Source organism: Tachysurus fulvidraco, chromosome 19 (assembly GCF_022655615.1).
Source record: "Tachysurus fulvidraco isolate hzauxx_2018 chromosome 19, HZAU_PFXX_2.0, whole genome shotgun sequence".
In the NCBI taxonomy this organism is placed as follows: Eukaryota; Metazoa; Chordata; class Actinopteri; order Siluriformes; family Bagridae; genus Tachysurus; species Tachysurus fulvidraco.
The window spans coordinates 6241548-6262115 of record NC_062536.1 but is presented as its reverse complement, the minus strand read 5'-3'; the positions used below and the strand labels follow the sequence as shown (position 1 = coordinate 6262115).

Genomic DNA, 20568 nt, shown 5'->3' with positions numbered 1-20568 from the left:
TGGGTATGTAAACTGTATGATCTTTTTTTTATTATTATTATTCATTCAAACAAGTCATTTTAAATGTCTAGTGTTAAAGTAACTCACCTTTATTATTGCCACCTGTGCAAGAGCTTCTTTCCACAAACATCATAGCTGGACTTGGTAGGGAAAGTCTAAATGCTTCAAAAGCTGTTTACACGAGCATGGTAACAGCCCCAAAGCTACACAGAAAATTTGCATGCATGCAGCAACATGGCACCTGCACTGTGAAAAAAAAAAAGAGCCTCGAAGTTATCAGAGCCAGGTACATTTACATTTATTCATGTAGCAGACACTTTTATTTAAAGTGAGACGAGATATAATCCAAGCATCTGAAGGCTAACAACGTTGTTCAAGAGCCCAACTGTGCTTCTCAATCCTCAGTTCTGGGATTTGAACTCTCTCCTTTTCAATTACTTAGCACAGTGCCACCAGTGCTCACGACTACAGCACCACACAGAGCGTATCACACTTCCATCAGTGCTGAGGGCAGCCGGACGTGAATAGAGTACTGAGTTCAGAACAGGTTTTTATTCACCACAAAGTCCATAAAGACTCCCTGAAGACGTTGCGCTCTGCGCCGCCATAGCGTTTAGTTGTCCTGTGTCAGTTTCTGACGGCTGAATTAGCCGGCTATCGTTCGCTTGCTATCTAGCAAACAGAACAGATAGCAAACACAATATTTCTGAACAGGATTTCTGACAAGTAACCGTTAAAACACGGTCTAATTTAATGCGAAAGAATCACTGTTCTGTTTGGGAATAATTCATTAACAATGCAACTGCTTCCGAATCAGGAAGCTAATGAAAGCTCATTTCGTAGAAGATTTGGTGTGAAAACTGTGTTTAAAAAGCGATACAAGATTTGACATGACTAGTCGAGTTCTTCCATATTCATCCATTACGTTCTATCCTGAAATGCTGTACTAGAAAGGTTTTGTCATTTATATCTGTGTCAGAACCTTCAATTTTTAGAACTTTCATTCACTCATTTTCTACCGCTTATCCGAACTTCTCGGGTCACGGGGAGCCTGTGCCTATCTCAGGCGTCATCGGGCATCAAGGCAGGATACACCCTGGACGGACTGCCAACCCATCGCAGGGCACACACACACACTCATTCACTCACACACTCACACACTACTAATTTTCCAGAGATGCCAATCAACCTACCATGCATGTCTTTGGACCGGGGGAGGAAACCGGAGTACCCGGAGGAAACCCCCGAGGCACAGGGAGAACATGCAAACTCCACACACACAAGGCGGAGGCGGGAATCGAACCCCCAACCCTGGAGGTGTGAGGCGAACGTGCTAAGCCACCGTGCTCCCCTAATTTGTAGAACTTCACTCTGTTTATTAATGACGTTTGTGGACACCTGACTGAACACGTCTACTAATACAGTAGTAAAAGAAAAGCAGTATGCCAAAGCAGTAGTATGTCTGAATTCTCAGTATTCATCAAACAAGTTGGTGCATTTTTACCATGTTTATAGAAATACTAATTTACATTTTTATACTGGAATTTCAACCAATTTTTCTTGTAAGGTAAAACTTTTTTTGGGTTTTGTTGGGGACTTTTTTTGTTATGTGTCTTTGAATGACCATATTACAAACCCAAATACAGTTCGGATGTTTCTGTGAATCCTGTGAATGCTGTTGTCTTTTCTAGGCTCTGGATTGACAGCGACCCTGACCAAAGCATTTACTAACGACGAGTGAACGAATAATCTTCATAGATAATCAGAAGCCAGAAGAAATTATGAATACAGCAATGTGTCTATAAAACATCATTTATTTTATTAATTAACCATGTAAGCTGACCACGTTACAGAATCAAACCTTTCAGCTCTTTTAAGCAACAACTGTTCGTTTGATGAGGTTTGGTTTGAATATTTTTCAGTAGGATTTCTTTGCTTTAACGCACACAAATGGTTTAAAGACAAATGTGGTTTATTATGGAGTCATTTTCTTTCTGACATACAGTACATATGAGGAAGCATCTGCAACTATATATACAGTATGTAAAAAAAAAAACCTTTTTGTTTGAATCCCATAACTTTCTAAATTGTCATTTTTAGTTAAAGGCGTATACAAACATTCATATTTGAACGTCTAGGCTTTCTGATCTACACAAACAAAGTTTACAAATATTGGAATCTTATGCAGCTTTGCACTTTTACATTGCCAGTGTTTAAATCCTTAAGTCTATTTGCATTTATAAGCTAAACTAAATAACTGTACTGTACTCTTGAGGCAAAATGGTTGTCACACTTGGATCCATGTGGATCCGTATAAAGGAAATTGTGCCATAAGTGAGCCATTAGTCCAAAAAAAGGCAAGCAATACGTAACTACAGAAATCCACAACAAGCTTTATAAAGCTACGGTACAGAACAGCGTCCAGATGTTTTCACGTCATCGATGTCCCTGGAAAACCTTCAGTGCTTCGTTCTGTGTCTGTTACAAAACAGTCTTTACACAAATCAGATCCACAGGTAAGGACGAGGAGCCTTCAGACGGATCTCCGACTCAGTCAACCTGAAATAATACAGTGTCTTATTCAGAATACAGAGAAGAAATGAAACAGAACCATGCGTTTGTATAACATCACATACAGTATAACATCAAAGCAAGTTTTAACACATCCATCCATTTTTATCACGAGTTCGAGTGTGTCACCTGGAATCTAGAGTTTATCCCAGGGGACTTGGGGTGTATAAGGTGGGGGACACCCTGGATAGGGTGCCAACACATCACAGTGCATAATCACACACACACACACACACACACACACATGACACTAAGTGTCAACACATCACAGGGCATAATCACACACACATGCACAGACACACACACAAACACACACACACACACACACACACACACACACACACACACACACGTGACACTAGGTGTCTACACATCACAATGCGTAATCACATACACACACACACACACACACACACACAAACACACACACACACACATGTGACACTAGGTGTCAACAAATCACAGGGCACAATCGCACACACAATTTAGAGATGCCAGTCAGATCACAAGGCATGTCTTTGGACTGGGGAGAAAACCAGAGTACCTGGAGGAAACTCCCAAAGTCACATTACATCACAGTGCAATTCTTTTCTGTGCTTGTTGTTTACCAGATTGTCATGAAGCTGAAGTAAACAGAGTTAAGTGCCTTGCTCAAGGGCACATTGGTGGCAGCTTGGCGGTGCTTCAGCTTGAACCCCCAACCTTCGGAACAGCAACCCAACACTGTTGAACACTGGGACAACACCGACCCTTTATACATTACTTTATAAAGCCCTTCAAAGCAGGTTAAAATAACGCAAGGAGTGAACAATAAATTGTGCAGATATTATAAAAAATTATCTGGAACTGTGACCTTTGTGATTTGCCAAGAAAAACAATGTCAAATTTATCAACGAATAGCATTTTAATTGTTGTTACTTAATGATTTAAATGTTAGGATTTGAGAGATTTGTGAGACGTATCTCTCTCTCTCTCTCTCTCTCTCTCTCTCTCTCTCTCTCTCTCTCTCTCTCTCTCTCTGCCCCCCCCCCCCCCCATTGCTGACGGAGGTATGTGGTACTTTAAAACTTTCTACATCACTCTCATTATTTAACTTGTTATTTTTCATGCTGCTTTAAAAAAAAACAAACAAAGCCTGTAGGGAAAACCGCCTCATTAACTTAATGCAAATGTGACAATTAATGTAGAAATACCCAAACAGCATTAACTGCTTTTTAATCTTTTTTTTTTTATTACCAAAATGCCAAGGTAACATAGAAATATAAACAAAACTAATACAGTAAGGCAAAGTGTAAAATATGAGTCACAAGCTTGTATTATGAGTATTTTTTTAATATAAAACACTCTGAGGTATCGCAGTACATAAACAAATTCTCTTCCTTAGGAAATTTAAGATTGGATATAAATACAGAATAAATATAGAAGATGGTTAGGATATCTTCTTCTCTTTTCATAATCAAGGGGATAAAATCCGCTCTTGCGTATATTGTAATGTATTCTACCGCCTCACTGAAGTGCACTAACGTTCCCCACTGTCACCAAGATTAATGAGCCACTAATTTAAGAATTATTAGCTTTTCTTTCCTCCGTTTTTTTTTCCTACAGCAAGCAAATAAAGCACATTTCCATAAGACATCTGTATAATTTATAGTGTAACAGTGATAACATGCTACAAGGACAGTGAGACTGTTTAATCAGGACTTGAAAAGAAATGGAGTAAGAAAAGATTTGTTGGGGTTTTGTGCTCCCACACAAAATGAGTGGGGAGCTGATTCATTTCATTTATTCAATTCGATATTATCTGTATAGCACCTTTAACAATAGACATTGTCAGCTTTACAAAAATATAAAAATGTTCAATTTGATTTTATTCCTAATTAGCAAGCCAGGGGTGACAGTGGTAATGAAGTAGGGAAGTAGGGCTTTAGAGGATTGGTGTCAGGATTCAGCCGAGGAGAAGATCTTTAATATATGGAGTGCAAAACAAGACAAGACAAAAGACATAGATGATGAGCAAGATGGTACACATGGAAACACACGAAAACAACAGCAACAAACGTGAGACAAAAGACGCTGCACCAGAGAAACATGCAATGTGACATGCTGGGGCTGATGGGAAATGTAGTTCAGTGCAGGTGTGTGTGTGTGTGTGTGTGTGTGTGTGTGTGTGTGTGTGTGTGTGTGTGTGTGTGCGTGTGCGTGTGCGTGTGCGTGTGCGTGTGCGTGTGCGTGTGTGTGTGTGTGTGTGTGTGTGTGTGTGTGCATGTAATTGTGCTGCTAATCCAAGATCATTTGGTGTTTTGAAGTTAAAGCATGAACTATTGAGCTACAAGGAATGAAAGAATAATGTTATTAACAGGGAACAGATTTTGAGTAAGAGTCTTGTTTAGGAATAGTTAATGATTATGTTTGTGCTTCTAGCCAAATTTTGTTTATTTCAGTTTTCAATCTGGTATGGTTTCCAGCCTTGTGCTTAATAAATGCATTTTTTCTATAAACAGTAACAGTTATGATCTATTAAAGGACTGCAAGCCTGCAGAATTACTTTGTAATTTTTCTCTAAGACACGTGGCATTTACTGATGAGGATACACCTAGTTAATTATTTAGTAATTTTCAGTCAGCTCATCAAAAGCAGTCTACCTGTAAAGATATAATTATTAAAGCCTTCTTATGAAAATATAGCAACCTTAAAACCATTTATTTTAATTGAATTTGTAAAATATGCCATTCATAAACACGTCATTTGAAAACATCTCTGCGTTAATTACACACTGCTGAGATGTATATAAGACTAACCATCCGTATTAGCCCTGATTTCACCTACACAAACAAAGAAAGAAAGTGAAGAAAGACTTACGATAAGGCAAGAAGTAGGACGTGTTAATATAGGATCAGCTTTCCAGCGCTGGAGAGAACTGAAGGAGCAGGAAGTTGGCCACATATTCACAGGTTGGAGTTTCCCGAGTCAATAACTCCTGAGCTAAACGCTGTTACTACACAAATAACACCTCTTTTCTATCGTAGTAATGTAGAGAGGCAGCTACAACCGCGTTTTGTGTAGTAACAGCGTTTAGCTCAGGAGTTACTGACTCGGGGAAACTCCGACCTGTGAATATGTGGCCGACTTTACTTAAGACGCCGAGGCGCTTTTTCCCTTCTCGAAAGGTGAGTAACGTTGGTTTTGCTTTGTTACACAGAACTAATATATGCCTTTGTCCTTTACATGATTATGCTTGTGTGTCATTTTTGCTTGTTTGTTTATCTACAATCGTATTGTTCTTTCCTTCATCTATGATAAAGACACATTTCTTTCCATTAGTTGCCTGGGTTACGTAAGTTATGTGTGGGCGGAGCTATCAATACAGGGGTGGAACCCATTTGGGTTAGGGACGTGTTTGTTTTGGTGATTTCAAATGTCAACATTCACTATCAAACATCGGAGACCCTGCCTTTAATATGAAAGCGTTATTGCTGTCCAGGAGAAACATTAATACGGGAAACTTTCTCCTGACCAAGTACTGAACCCAATGAAGCTCTTTTTTAAAAGAGTGTGCAATAAAATAATATTTCCTGTATTTAAAATAGAATACGTACTTTTACTTCTTTTTAATTTAGCCTGTGTCTGTAACAAGGGGATCGCAGGTAATTTGAAGATCAGTGTGCAGAGGTTTTAATGACAAAGCTCAAACAGTCAGTGAAAAGGCTTAATAAATTATTTAATCAATTAATTAACTAAAGCTAAATACACAAAATATTAGAAATAATATCAAGAGATAATCAAACAATCTCTTTCTCTAGAAAGTGAGACGCAGAGCTGCAGAGTGCACACAGGAAGTGTGAGAGGAAATAAGGAAGTGTCTTAAGAATACGTAAAAACTTTTCGGGAGGTGAAACGTCTGAGCTGGAGGTTACACGGTACCTTCGTAAGTTTGCTTCCTCTTATGTTACAACATCTAAGACATGCTCAAAATGTATAAATAGCTTCATTCCTTTCCAGACCAGGTTCCAAATATTGCTTTGTTACTTTCACAGACAGATTATTATTCAGAGCCAAAAATATGATTTTTAGTGATAAAGCTTGTTTAGAAGGAAGGAAGTTTAGTGAAGTTTTCGAGTGACATAGTGGCTGTGGTGTCTTGATCTGTCAAAATCCCTTCAGCGACTGTGAGATAGATGTAAGCTGGATACTGACAGATGTTTGCTGCTGAATGTTTATTAAGTAAAAATAAATAAATAAATAAATAAATAAATAAATAAATAAATAAATAAATAAATAAATAAACAAATAAATAAATAAAGCTAAGATTTGAATGCATTTATAATTCCCCGTTGTTGGATTCTTGTGTTTTTTGCGTTTTTGTATAGCAGGACAGTTCTAGCGGACACAGACAGGCAGTACTCAGATGTATCTAAAGCCATGCAGGCACAGAAAAAAACACTGTATCTAATGGGCAGGAAATATCAATCCAATCCGAAGCAGTTTTGACCAGCTCTTAATGTATTGTGAAGTGCAGTCTGACCTGTATCTAGTTTCCATCCGCTACCAAAGCTGATCCCGGTCAGAAGAGATCTGTCCCAAAGGTTACATGGGAAATGAAAGGAGGAAACAGTATTAGTTTAATATTTCATAGAGAATGAAAGAAATGCCGTCTTTTGAGGTTTATGTGTTTTACCACCGGATCGATATATAAACCACCACAAACAACGGATGAAGAGATGCGCAGGGTTTTTAGGCTGTTTAAGACTCCTTGGATCAATAATTAGGCTCCAGACAGGTTTGGTGAGGCAGCTTAAATAATTGATATAATGTGGACAGAGACGAGCGGGAGTGAAGCCATACAGTCATCACAACCAGGACAAGGGCATCGGCATCAGCTTACTATTAAAAAGGGTCTAATTAAAGGTGGTGTGTTGACTTATCGGTGGTGTGAAAGGGTAAGATTGTTGTGGTGACATGATGCCTGCCTTTACTCATGTCATTTAAGACGACTAAAAGCTTCACACTGTCACTAAGGTCAGAACACATGAAGTAAGTGTTTAGTTTAAGATGATCTCTTAAGGCTTTTACCGCTCCATGGTTAAAATTAGGATTCATTAGGACATAGAGAAGATTAGCTCTAAGTCATATAAATACCAAAGCGACTTGCCAACAATTTCAACAAAATAACATTCTGTATCTTTTTATTGTTAGTAGAAGTTTTAATCTTAGGGAACATCCACAAGTCTCAGAACAAATGTGTTATTTTTATTCATGTCTCATTAATTACAAGAAAAAATTGTTAAGGGAATTAATGTTTATAATTACTATAACATAACCGGAACTAAGCTACATGTCCATACGTTTAAGTAAAAGTCTCTTAAACGAAACTTTCCCAATATAAACACGTACATTTATATGATTTCTTTATAATAATACCTAACAGAATTTTTGTTTGTTTATTTTTTTTTAGGTGCGATTATGTGCAGGAACTACAACATATTAGAATAAGCACATTCATACAGTATATACCTATTATTGGTTTTAGTCATAAATAATCAAATCCATGTCGCTATCAAAATAAAATGAATCAACATGCTGAGAATTGAGAATCCAGCTGTGCTGCAGTATATTTATTATAATCAAAACACATTCTGTTTCAAGAAAAAGTTATTGTAAAATGATCATATCCTTTCACTGCTCAAGAGAAATGTATGCTACTTAAAATCCCCTCCCTCCACAATGTAAAACACCTTCCTGCATCTGTACATCCGGGGTCCATTATACTGTATGTTTACATGTTTTGTTATTACAAACGATGGTAGTGGAGTTGACTATCAACTAGTATAAATGTAGTATTATTGTAAGATTTGTTGACTGGAACATTAACAAAGATTTGTTAATTGAAACAAAAGTGGGTTCTGAAAACATTAAAGGGGCGGTAAAACACGATTTCACCTTTCTAACTTTAGCTAGTGTGTAATGTTTCTGTTTGAGCATAAACAACATCTGCAAAGTTACAACGTTCAAAGTTTTAAGCAAAGGGAGATATTTGCTTTTAAAGAAATCCATTTCTTAGGACTACAGCAAACGGCCGGTAAGGACTACATGACATTCCTCCAGGGTTGCTGACGTCACTAACCCCGATATTTACATAAACCCCGCCTCCGTGAATATTAAATGGGGGGGGTGGCCATTTTATATTGCTGTGGAGAAGAGTTAACTAGGCGGTTAGCAAATCACAACACACTGGGCCAATCAAAGCCCATGGCTATTTTTGATAGACTGGCTTCATAGGACCCGGAAGCCATCAGACCGTTTTACAAGGAGGGACAGAGCAGTGTAGAATAAAGGTAAAATATATGAAAAATAATGCATTTTTTTAAAAAACGAAGCATGAACACATGTTACAGTGCACCCCACAAACACAATCAAGCCTTCGAAAAAGCGTGTTTTACCACCCCTTTAACAAACTGGAGGTTTTGTATAAAACATTTAAAAAATATATTTGTTACGGCGTAGAGTTGAAGGCAGTACAGAGCAGGACCTGTTACCTGACTGGATAAAAAGACGGGAAACTGTGGACAGGAAGCCGGATCAATAGTCCGGAGCAGACGAGCAAGAATGCCACCAACCAAGACCTCAATAGTAATAATAATTATGGGAACGATGGTAAGAGCGAGACTCAAGCAAACCGCACTGGCCCACACAATTGGCAACGAAACGGAAAACAATCTCCGCGTGAGGAGATTCACCTGCCAAAAGTACACTCCGCTAAGACGAGGAGAAGGGATCCACTGTTCACAGCTAATTTAGTGGTCCAGCAAAGTACGTCATTCGCTGAACAAGTCTATAAAAAAGGACAGAAAAGAAGAGTCCTAATTCTTGGCCTGAACCTCAGTAAAGCTTCTCTAAATCCTACACTGGGGAAAAATTAGCAGGGATTAGAAATATTGGGGAGATTAGCTCTCAAAGAGAATGACCTCTCAGAGCACTTACCGCTCTGAGATGTGGTACAGACTACGTCAGCACACCAACTGAAACACTCCTGGGGTTTAAATAGAGGTGTGTTTAGGTGCCACATGTCAGCTCTGATTACCTGCACGGGACTGAGGGGCTGTAAATGAGTGTGCACGTTGTCTGAGAATGCACTCGTGACGTTACAGCATATGAACTGTTTTTCTTCAAATAAATCGGTGCTGTAAGCGTAAGAGGATCTGGGAAAATTATTTTAGTGATTGGAATTTAGTAAGGGGCACGGTGGCTTAGTGGTTAGCACGTTGGCCTCACACCTCCAGGGTTGGGGATTCGATTCCCGCCTCCGCCTTGTGTGTGTGTGGAGTTTGCATGTTCTCCCCGTGCCTCGGGGGTTTCCTCCGGGTACTCCGGTTTCCTCCCCCGGTCCAAAGACATGCATGGTAGGTTGTGATTGGCATCTCTGGAAAATTGTCTGTAGTGTTTGTGTGTGTAAGTGAATGAGAGTGTGTGTGTGCCCTGCGATGGGTTGGCACTCCGTCCAGGGTGTATCCTGCCTCGATGCCCGATGACATCTGAGATAGGCACAGGCTCCCCGTGACCCGAGAAGTTCGGATAAGCGGTAGAAAATGAATGAATGAATGAATAAATGAATGGATGGAATTTAGTATCTGTTCGCACAAAAAAGTTTACAAACTACTGTTTATGAAGCTACCATATTATTGTAATTAAAATAATTGCTTGCTGTTGCTTGTAACTATAACTATTATTATAATTATTATTTAGACACTTCGACCAACATCCCAGTAAACGGATTGTTTCCGACAGTCAACCATAACAACATTATGCATGAATATGATTGTATATGATATCCAGGGAATAATACAAGGCTGGGCATGCTGTTATAGGAAAAGAAAAAAGATCTGGATGGTCTAAAGTTCTTTATTCCTCTTACACTTCACTAATTTACTAATCATTTCAATTCTTGTTTTTCTTATTAAATAAACAACACATTGTACTTTTTAATCATGTATCATGTGCCCATGAAACGAGTTAGTTCCTATCGTCACTTATGTTATAGCAGCTAAAAGCAATCACTTTTTTTTCTTTCTCTTGAAAGTAATAAGAAAAAGTCACAGCTTGTCATGTTCCTGAGAAACTGAAAAGGCCAAACCTACTGATATTTACAGAGCACTGAATTGTGAACCTTCCATCAACCCTAAATAAAAATCCTCCAGAAAAATCCTTCTTTTCCAATCCCTTATTATTAGACTTAGATTATGTGGAACATCCAGCAGACATGTCCCTGTGAGTTGTGACATACATATCAGAAGAAATGTGTTGATATAAACCAGTGACGTTGAAGTTACCATCAGAGCTGCACGTTATAGAAAATAAACCATAACTTGAATCAAGCTCAGCAGGACTGTGATATAAACCCAGGGGCATTTCTAGAGTTTCTCTAGTATAAAACCAGGGGCATTTATAGAGTTCCTCTGGTATAACACCAGGGTATTTCTAGTGTTTCTCTGGTATAAAACCAGGGGCATTTCTAGAGTTCCTCTGGTATAAAACCAGGGGCATTTCTAGAGTTTCTCTAGTATAAAACCAGGGGCATTTCTAGAGTTTCTCTGGTATAAAACCAGGGGCATTTCTAGAGTTTCTCTAGTATAAAACCAGGGGCATTTCTAGAGTTCCTCTGGTATAAAACCAGGGTATTTCTAGAGTTTCTCAAGTATAAAACCAGGGGCATTTCTAGAGTTCCTCGGGTATAAAACCAGGGGCATTTCTAGAGTTCCTCTGGTATAAAACCAGGGGCATTTCTAGAGTTTCTCTAGTATAAAACCAGGGGCATTTCTAGAGTTTCTCTGGTATAAAACCAGGGGCATTTCTAGAATTTCTCTGGTATAAAACCAGAGGCATTTCTAGAGTTTCTCTAGTATAAAACCAGGGGCATTTCTAGAGTTCCTCTGGTATAACACCAGGGTATTTCTAGAGTTTCTCTGGTATAAAACCAGGGGCATTTCTAGAGTTCCTCTGGTATAAAACCAGGGGCATTTCTAGAGTTCCTCTGGTATAAAACCAGGGGCATTTCTAGAGTTTCTCTAGTATAAACCCAGGGGCATTTCTAGAGTTTCTCTGGTATAAAACCAGAGGCATTTCTAGAGTTTCTCTAGTATAAAACCAGGGGCATTTCTAGAGTTTCTCTGGTATAAAACCAGGGGCATTTCTAGAGTTCCTCTGGTATAAAACCAGGGGCATTTCTAGAGTTCCTCTGGTAAAAAACCAGGGGCATTTCTAGAGTTTCTCTAGTATAAAACCAGGGGCATTTCTAGAATTTCTCTGGTATAAAACCAGGGGCATTTCTAGAGTTCCTCTGGTATAAAACCAGGGGCATTTCTAGAGTTCCTCTGGTATAAAACCAGGGGCATTTCTAGAGTTTCTCTAGTATAAAACCAGGGGCATTTCTAGAGTTTCTCTAGTATAAAACCAGGGGCATTTCTAGAGTTTCTCTAGTATAAAACCAGGGGTATTTCTAGAGTTTCTCTGGTATAAAACCAGGGGCATTTCTAGAGTTTCTCTAGTATAAAACCAGGGGTATTTCTAGAGTTACTCTGGTATAAAACCAGGGGCATTTCTAGAGTTTCTCTGGTAAAAAATCAGGGGTATTTCTAGAGTTTCTCTGGTATAAACGCAGGGGCATTCCTAGAGTTCCTCTGGTATAAACCTAGGGGCATTTCTAGAGATTCTCTGGTATACCAGGGGTATTTCTAGAGTTTCTCTGGTATAAACGCAGGGGCATTTCTAGAGTTCCTCTGGTATAAAACCAGGGGCATTTTTAGAGTTTGATCACTCTACTGGGGAACCGGCCAGCCAAGTACTTCACAATTTCAAGAGGTGGTTTAAGGGTATTTTAATTTACTGTAAAAATCTTTGCCAAAACAAAGCGAAAGCCATCAAAACGAGTTACTGTTTATATTAATACAACTTCAAATCCACAAATAGTATTTTCATAAGCAAACTAACTAAGTACTAAATAACCAAATCACTCCAGAAACCTTTCACTTATCATGATCATTTTTTAGAATTTCAAAAGCAGAAGAATTGAAGCAAGCATTCTTTTAGCACTCAACAAGCTAAAATTGTTCATCAAATCTGTTGTAAGTAAATTAGTCCTGAAAAACAGGATGCACTCATTCAAATAAATACAACATTCAAACATTTCAGTTCCTCCTCGTGAATATTCGTGTGACTGTATGTTGAGGTTTGTGATGCGAGCAGGAGCACAGCCAGGATGTGGGGTTTATGGGTGAAGGGAAGGTGCAGGAACTTTATCTTGAAATGATGTAAATGATAACAAGATGTATGCACTTTAATGACCTCATCAGACAAGATTGATCAGGAACATTTTACTGGGGCACAGAAGAAAGGATCTTGCAATACCCTGTGAAATGACCTGTAGCTGTTTTGTGAAAACTCACACACCTTTGTGGTCTTGATCTTGTTCCCTGTAGCACAGCTCCAGCCTTTAAGATCAGGCAGGACCTTACACTCCTCTCCATCCAGACAGGGCTGCATCTGACACCACCACTTCTGCTCCACTATGGAGGCTGTAGGAGGATAAACATACCCATTCAATCTTAATACTCATTCACAGACACAATACAAGACGATATGACGTGATTCGAAAACATCAGGATTTTTAAATGGAGCTATTCTCTGGCTGCTACCGATGGGACATGATTTCCATACTTCGTATATTAGTTCTTTACTTCTAGCTAGAGCCTGCTGACATGATTTACATGACCTGAGACAGAGATATTCACAATAGAGAAATATAAGCACTTGCAATAGACCATTGTCTCGCATAGATCGGCGTAAAAGGTGCGATATCTAAATATGTAGTGGAGCTAATGAAAAGGTTAAGCACTGATCGTTTTGTCAAGATTTCCTGCAGTGAGCACATTAGCATTATGCTTTAATTTGCAGAGAATGTCAGACACAAAATGTCATTGAATAGGTCAGACAGCACTGAGGGGCCATCTGGGTGCTCGCTAGTAGCTTTATTCTCTGATTTCCTCTACTTATTACATCTCTACTGTAGTATTGCACTTAGGAAGCAAAATAAAAAAAAGACTTCCAAACATTTCACAGCGGATTAAAGTCCAGCCAAAGACTTTATCATAAAACACGTACATTCAATGACCAGCTGATTAAGACTTAGTACATAGTGCAGCAGGTCATCTGTCATGTGTTTGGATTATAACCCAAATATAATAAATGTCTTTATTATGGATTTTCTTTTCTTTTTTTTTTTCTTTTTTTTTTTGTTAAATGTAATTTATTTATTTATTTTATTTTTTTTGAAAAGTTGGTGGTAAAGATGGCATGGGGCAAGTCGTGGCCTAATGGTTAGAGAGTCTGACTCGTAATCCTAAGGTTGTGGGTTCGTGTCTCGGACCGGCCACGACTGAAGTGTGAATCTTATGTATCTTTAAGCTACTGTATATACATGATTTAAAGCATAACTTGTGACACACAGTAAAGTTCTTGTATGTTCCAAATGGAGCTGAGTTACAAAACCATGTTTCTATTAATAATCAGCATGACAACTAGCAGCAGGAAAGCACTTGCACATTAGACAGCGACTTTCACACATTTGAACACATTTTTAGCATCCGAGCAAAATGAGCTCCATTCTTATTATACCTGATGTGACAAGAAGGAAGAATGTGGAAGTAGTGATGCTGCACTCGTTTGTTTCTTCATTCATCTACAGTAACTATGTATCCTAGTTTTGGTGGGTTTGGAGTGTATATGATGGGAATACTGAGCATCAGACACACACACACACACACACACACACACACACACACACACACACACACACACACACACACACACCTAGGGACAATTTAAAGTTTAAATTCAATTCACCTATATGTTATTGTGATGTGGGAGACAAGGGGAGAAAAAAGAGAAAATAAACACACTAACACACACACACACACATACACACACACACACACACACACACACACACACACACACACACACACACACACACACACACACACACACACACACACACACACACACACACACACACACACACACACACACACACACCTAGGGACAATTTAAAGTTTAAGTCAATCCACCTATACGACCTTGGGATGTGGGAGAAAAGCAGAAACTGAGGAAAACACTCACACTCACACTCACACACACACACACACACACACACACACACACACACACACACACACACACACACACACACACACACTGGAAACAAACAGAGTAACCACTAATTGTTAAGGTGCCAGCATCTAAACTATATATGACTAATTTTATACAGATCCATGTCCATGTCCTCAGAATTATTTTAATGTTTGGATTTTATTGGAATTTTTAGATTTTTAGGAATACTTTCCCAACTAAAATACAAATATTATTGTTTCTGTAAATTGTCTTTAAATAGCAAAAACTAATACAAACTGCAGCCAAACCAAATACTAAAACATTCATGTAAATATTTTAAATATTTAATTTTTTCCTCGTTGTTGTCAGTAATATAATCTGTCATAAATAATTGTTGTATTCAAATAGATAAAAATGCAAAATAAAAGCATCTTCTCTAAGATCTTTGGACCCAAGTAAACATTCATCAAGAAGACATGTAAACTTATGACCTAAACTGTAGGGCTTTTTGGAAAAATATAATAGCGTTATATCCAAACAAATAAGTATTAAAAATAAAAAACGGAAAAATAACAGAATCCCAAAACATACCGTCTACACATGAAGGTGCTGCTCGGGTGGTTCCAGCCACTTGTCCCGGAAAGCAGGAGCATTTGACGGTCTGAGAACGTTCCTCTATCTTGTTCTTATTGCAGCATCGATGTAATGCTACAACTTCACATGTTCCTGTCCTGACATGGTGAACTGCTGAACGAGAGAAATATCTTTTACAATGTGTAAGATAAAACCCAAGTAACGCACCATTCCAGACTTCCTTTTAAAAAATACAGCTTGAGTGATAAAGTGGCACATCAGCATTTCTTTGGTTTTACCATTAACATTAGAAATAGTTCCAAATCAATGAGAGCATTCATTAAATTCCCACTGATACATTTCGTAGATATACATCATTTGATTCGTTTCTCTTGTGAGTCTTATTATTACCAGATCCATTTTAAAACAGTAGTTAATGTCTATAAAAAGGACATTCATTCATTCATTCATTCATTCATTCATTCATTCATTCATTCATTTTCTACCTCTAATCCGAACTTCTCGGGTCACGGGGAGCCTGTGTCTATCTCAGGCGTCATCGGGCATCAAGGCAGGATACACCCTGGACGGAGTGCCAACCCATCGCAGGGCACACACACACTCTCATTCACTCACACACTCACACACTACGGACAATTTTCCAGAGATGCCAATCAACCTACCATGCATGTCTTTGGACCGGGGGAGGAAACCGGAGAACCCGGAGGAAACCTCCGAGGCACGGGGAGAACATGCAAACTCCACACACACAAGGCGGAGGCGGGAATCGAACCCCCAACCCTGGAGGTGCGAGGCGAACGTGCTTAAAAAGGACATGTACATATATAGAGAGAATAAAAGAGCAAAGTAACATGGTAAATAAAGTCAACAAACCAGACGTATAATCAACGACAGAACAAAAAGCTTGGTACTGACGCTAGGAAAGTGAGATGAGACTTCCCAAAGTGTGTGTGAAAATCAGTTAGTTCCACTTCACTAATTTGATTGAATGAGCAATGTTCCAGGACTGCTTCTATTTAATATAACAGCTCTTCACTGTGTCTATCACTCCACTCGTCTGTGTTTGAGACTTTAAATCCCACTTCCAGACAGCTGAAGAGCAATAAAGGATCTTTAACTGCTAAGCAAAGCAAAAATAAACTTTAAGACAAATGCAAATTTGGCCATAATGTGTCCATAATGTCAGTTATTGGAGATTCATTTCTTGATTATTTGAACTGTTTTAGGAAAGCGATTTAATGAATATCGCACTTGCGGTCGTGAGATTATACTGAACATCAGTCTCCAGCTTCATGTCAGTACTGAATCACAGCGATGCTGATATTGATACTGATACTGACACTTTATAATATCAAGTGAATCATATGATTATTTTTATCAGCCACATTATGGGTGAAGTAGGACATGACTTTAAAGCATTTATTTCTATAGAAATAAAGAAATAAAATTCATGATGAGCTGTAATTAATTAGTAAGCCTAATATTATTAATCTTTGTATTATATTAATAAAAAAATTAATTATGTTTCTTAAGTTATGTAAATTTGGGGGGTCACAGTGGCTTAGTGGTTAGCACGTTCGCCTCACACCTCCAGGGTTGCAGGTTCGATTCCCGCCTCCGGGTTGTGTGTGTGGAGTTTGCGGGGGTTTCCTCAGGGTACTCCGGTTTCCTCCCCCAGTCCAAAGACATGCATGATAGGTTGATTGGCATCTCTGGAAAATTGTCCGTAGTGTGTGTGTGTGTGTGTGTGTGAGTGAATGAGAGTGTGTGTGCCCTGTGATGGGTTGGCAGTCCGTCCAGGGTGTATCCTGCCTCGATGCCCGATGACGCCTGAGATATGCACGTGACCTGAGAAGTTCAGATAAGCGGTAGAAAATGAATGAATGAATGAAAGTTCTGTAAATCTGTTTTGAGACAATGTCCATTGTTAAAAGCGCAATGTATTTTTTTAACACATTTGAATCGAATTAAATTGAATTGGAAATTGAATGCATTATATCATTCTGTAAAATCACGTTTTGCAATGCAGGAAATTCCCAAATCGATTTTAAAGAGCTATTCCTACTGTAGCTAGGACTGTTTTAATTCCACTTCAAAAAACCTTAATGCCTTAAAAAAAGGTGTAACATTGATATGAGCATTATAAGCCACCGTAAACAGAAAAATTGGGAAGAGATGTGGCAGAATGTTTGTAATAAAAGATCAATATTCTGTTGTGTGGTGTTGTGCTCTATAGCTGCTCCTGTCACACACAGGTGCAATGAATGACGCTAACTAAAGTATTATAAATTCTATAAAAAAAATAAAAAAAAGTTAAAGCAGCGCTCAGCATAAAAAGTGCAGTGTTCTGTATTTTTATCCATTTCTCCAGCAGTTTATGTAGTCGGCTCCCTTGGTATTGTCTGAATTATTTAAAAGTGGTGTATGTCTGTGCACTTTTAATTGTGTGTGACATTTCCATGCGGTTCCCTCCTCCTGTGGATGCATTTTTGTTTCCATCTAATGTGGTAAACAACTAATTAAGAGTGTTTGGATACCTGCCCTTACACTCTTCTATAGCAGTGCAGACAAGCTTATCTAATTACTCTGCATTTTCATGACTAATAAATAGAATATGGGGCTGGAGTCGGTAAATTATGATAAACGATAAACGATAATGAAATCTGTTCAGTCGAGGGGTTTTGTGCGTATAGTACTCTTCGTAATTATTAAAATCGCTTGTAAACATTTTCCACATAGCACTCTGACATTCCTCATCATAGTTTAATGTGTGATATGAATCGGGTGAATTTCGAAGTAGTCAGTGGATTCTATCAGTGCGATTATAATCCAACTTGGGTGTTTTTTTATATAGTTATCGTACTTAATCAAATTTATAGTTTGGGTTTTAACCTTGCTATAGGAGTGGACAGAATATTTGTAACTGTACAATGCAACAAAGGTCTACGTTACAGGTTTTTTTATTTTATAATTTGTTCCTGTTGTCTTTTGTTAAAGCAAGTACTGGTTACATTAACTGTAGAAGAACAGGAAGAACTTCCAAAAATAACCCACACGTTCTCCCAGCACCCTCTAAATACGAAGCTGAACCGAGTCGCTAGTCGTTATTTGCTTTCTGAGCTTTCTGAACTCTATTAGAGCAAACATGCACATGGAGGAAGAGAAGTAACACCGAGCAAGCTGCTATTTCAGGTACAGTAAAGATAAGGTCACCATCTCCTCCAGAGGTCTTAAGTGTTCATTCTCAGGTGCGAACGAACAAACAGATAAGCTCCGTGGCTCTGCATGTGTAATCTAGCTGTGATGTATTAAAGCATTTGGAGATGGAGACGGAGGGTACTTTTGAAGGATAAACAACGCAGTGTATTTTTGATCATTTGACAGCCATATCACCTCTATATTCACATTTTATATTCACATCATTTCATAAGATATTTTAGTTGTGCGCCTGAAATGAGTCAGGAGATTTTTTAGAAAAAGGTCCTTGTACTGTGATTTGAGCAAAAGCTAAAAAAATGAATGGAAAAAATTCTGCATAATTAAAGCGTTGATCAAGTCTACACCACATATAAACTCATATCCTATGTTATATTCTATAAATGCACATATAATAATAACAATAATAATAATAATAATAATAATAATAATAATAACAATAATAATAATAATAATAATAATAATAATAATAATAAGGGGGGGCACGGTGGCTTATTGGTTAGCACGTTCGCCTCACACCTCCAGGGTCGGTGTTCGATTCACGCCTCCGCCTTGTGTGTGTGGAGTTTGCATGTTCTCCCCGTGCCTCGGGGGTTTCCTCCGGGTACTCCGGGTTTCCTCCCCCGGTCAAAAGACATGCATGGTAGGTTGATTGGCATCTCTGGAAAATTGTGTGAGTGTGTGAGTGAATGAGAGTGTGTGTGTGTGTGCCCTGCGATGGGTTGGCACTCCATCCAGGGTGTATCCTGCCTTGATGCCGATGACGCCTGAGATAGGCACAGGCTCCCCGTGACCCGAGAAGTTCGGATAAAGCGGTGGAAAATGAATGAAAGAATGAATGAATGAATGAATAATAATAATAATAATAATAATAATAATAATAATAATAATAATAATAATAATCTGTATATATTGTGCAAGTTAGATTTTTTTTGGTTTGTTTTTGTGAACATGTATAGTTTTAATTCCTTTAAATAAACTCTAATAATCTCATTCTCAAATATTCTAGAGAGATGTACATGAACATATGGCTAAAAATACGTCACTACGAGGTCATCGAATTGATATGTGTTAATAATCAAACCAGCAAAGACAGAAATGTAAACCTTTTGGATAATTAACATAAACAATAAGAACTCTAATGAAGCTGTGTGATATTTCAGGGGATATAAAAAAATCGCATTTAGAAAACCTGAATATTTTTGTATTTGCATTGACTTTGATGATATGTGCAATAATCACCAGATCCCATGAAACATGAGATTAGAAAACAGACTCAACAAACATTTCTATGATTATTGGATATTTGCACTGGTGCTGCAGCCACCCAAGGTGACATGAGCAAATAAAATGATTAGGATACAGTGACTTCTTCATTCCATCGTAAATAATGAATCGTGTGATGGGAATATCAGTGGCTCACTGGTTATGACACTGGACTCGTGATCAGAAGGTTTTGTGGGAAAATCCCAGCGCTGCCACTTCTGGGGCCTTGAGCAAGACCTTAAAGCTCAACTACTCAGTTGTATAAAGGAGATAAATGTAAGTTGCTCTGGATATAAGTGTCTGAAAAAGATACTGTACTACAGCTATTGTGTAGAAATAAAAAAGTCTGTGTTAAAAAGAGCATCTGCTCGTACAGTATATTGTTTAGATGAAATTGGTTTCCAATCTGAATTATACTATAGTGCTTGTAATCCTTACAATTTAAGTCAATTTAATTCAACTCTTTACCGGAGGCGACGGTGACGGAGACGGAGGCGACGGAAAAATTCCCTGAGATGATATGAGAACCTTGGGAGGAACCAGACTCAGAAGGGAACCTTATCCTCATTTGGGTGACACTGGAAAATTTCTGGACAGTAGTCCAGAAGTCACAATAACATGATCTACTAGATATTTAATTCAGTGTTAAAGAAACGCTTTAAGAAAGAAAAAGAAGTGTATATTGTATGCATACTGGACCTTTAGCAGCTCAATATTTGCAATTTGTCCTTATTTCTGTTGTGAGTCCAAATCTTCCCTCCA

At 38.3% G+C, this 20568-nt stretch overlaps 1 protein-coding gene across 3 annotated transcripts in view; it reads right to left on the bottom strand.

Annotated features, from left to right (window-relative positions):
• Positions 1–1821: 1821 nt before the first annotated feature.
• Positions 1822–20568, bottom strand: part of tafa2 (TAFA chemokine like family member 2) — a 44458-nt gene continuing 25711 nt past the window's right edge. The window contains exons 3-6 of one of the 3 annotated variants that reach the window (XM_027153874.2): positions 15322–15477; positions 13012–13136; positions 7094–7143; positions 1822–2559 (exon numbers count right to left, since the gene is read on the bottom strand). In XM_027153874.2, the coding sequence (XP_027009675.1) occupies positions 7114–7143; positions 13012–13136; positions 15322–15477 (311 nt within the window). In that variant the 3' untranslated portion in view covers positions 1822–2559; positions 7094–7113. The remainder of the gene's footprint in view (positions 2560–7093; positions 7144–13011; positions 13137–15321; positions 15478–20568) is intronic. The other 2 variants (XM_027153875.2, XM_027153876.2) reach the window with 2 other exon arrangements.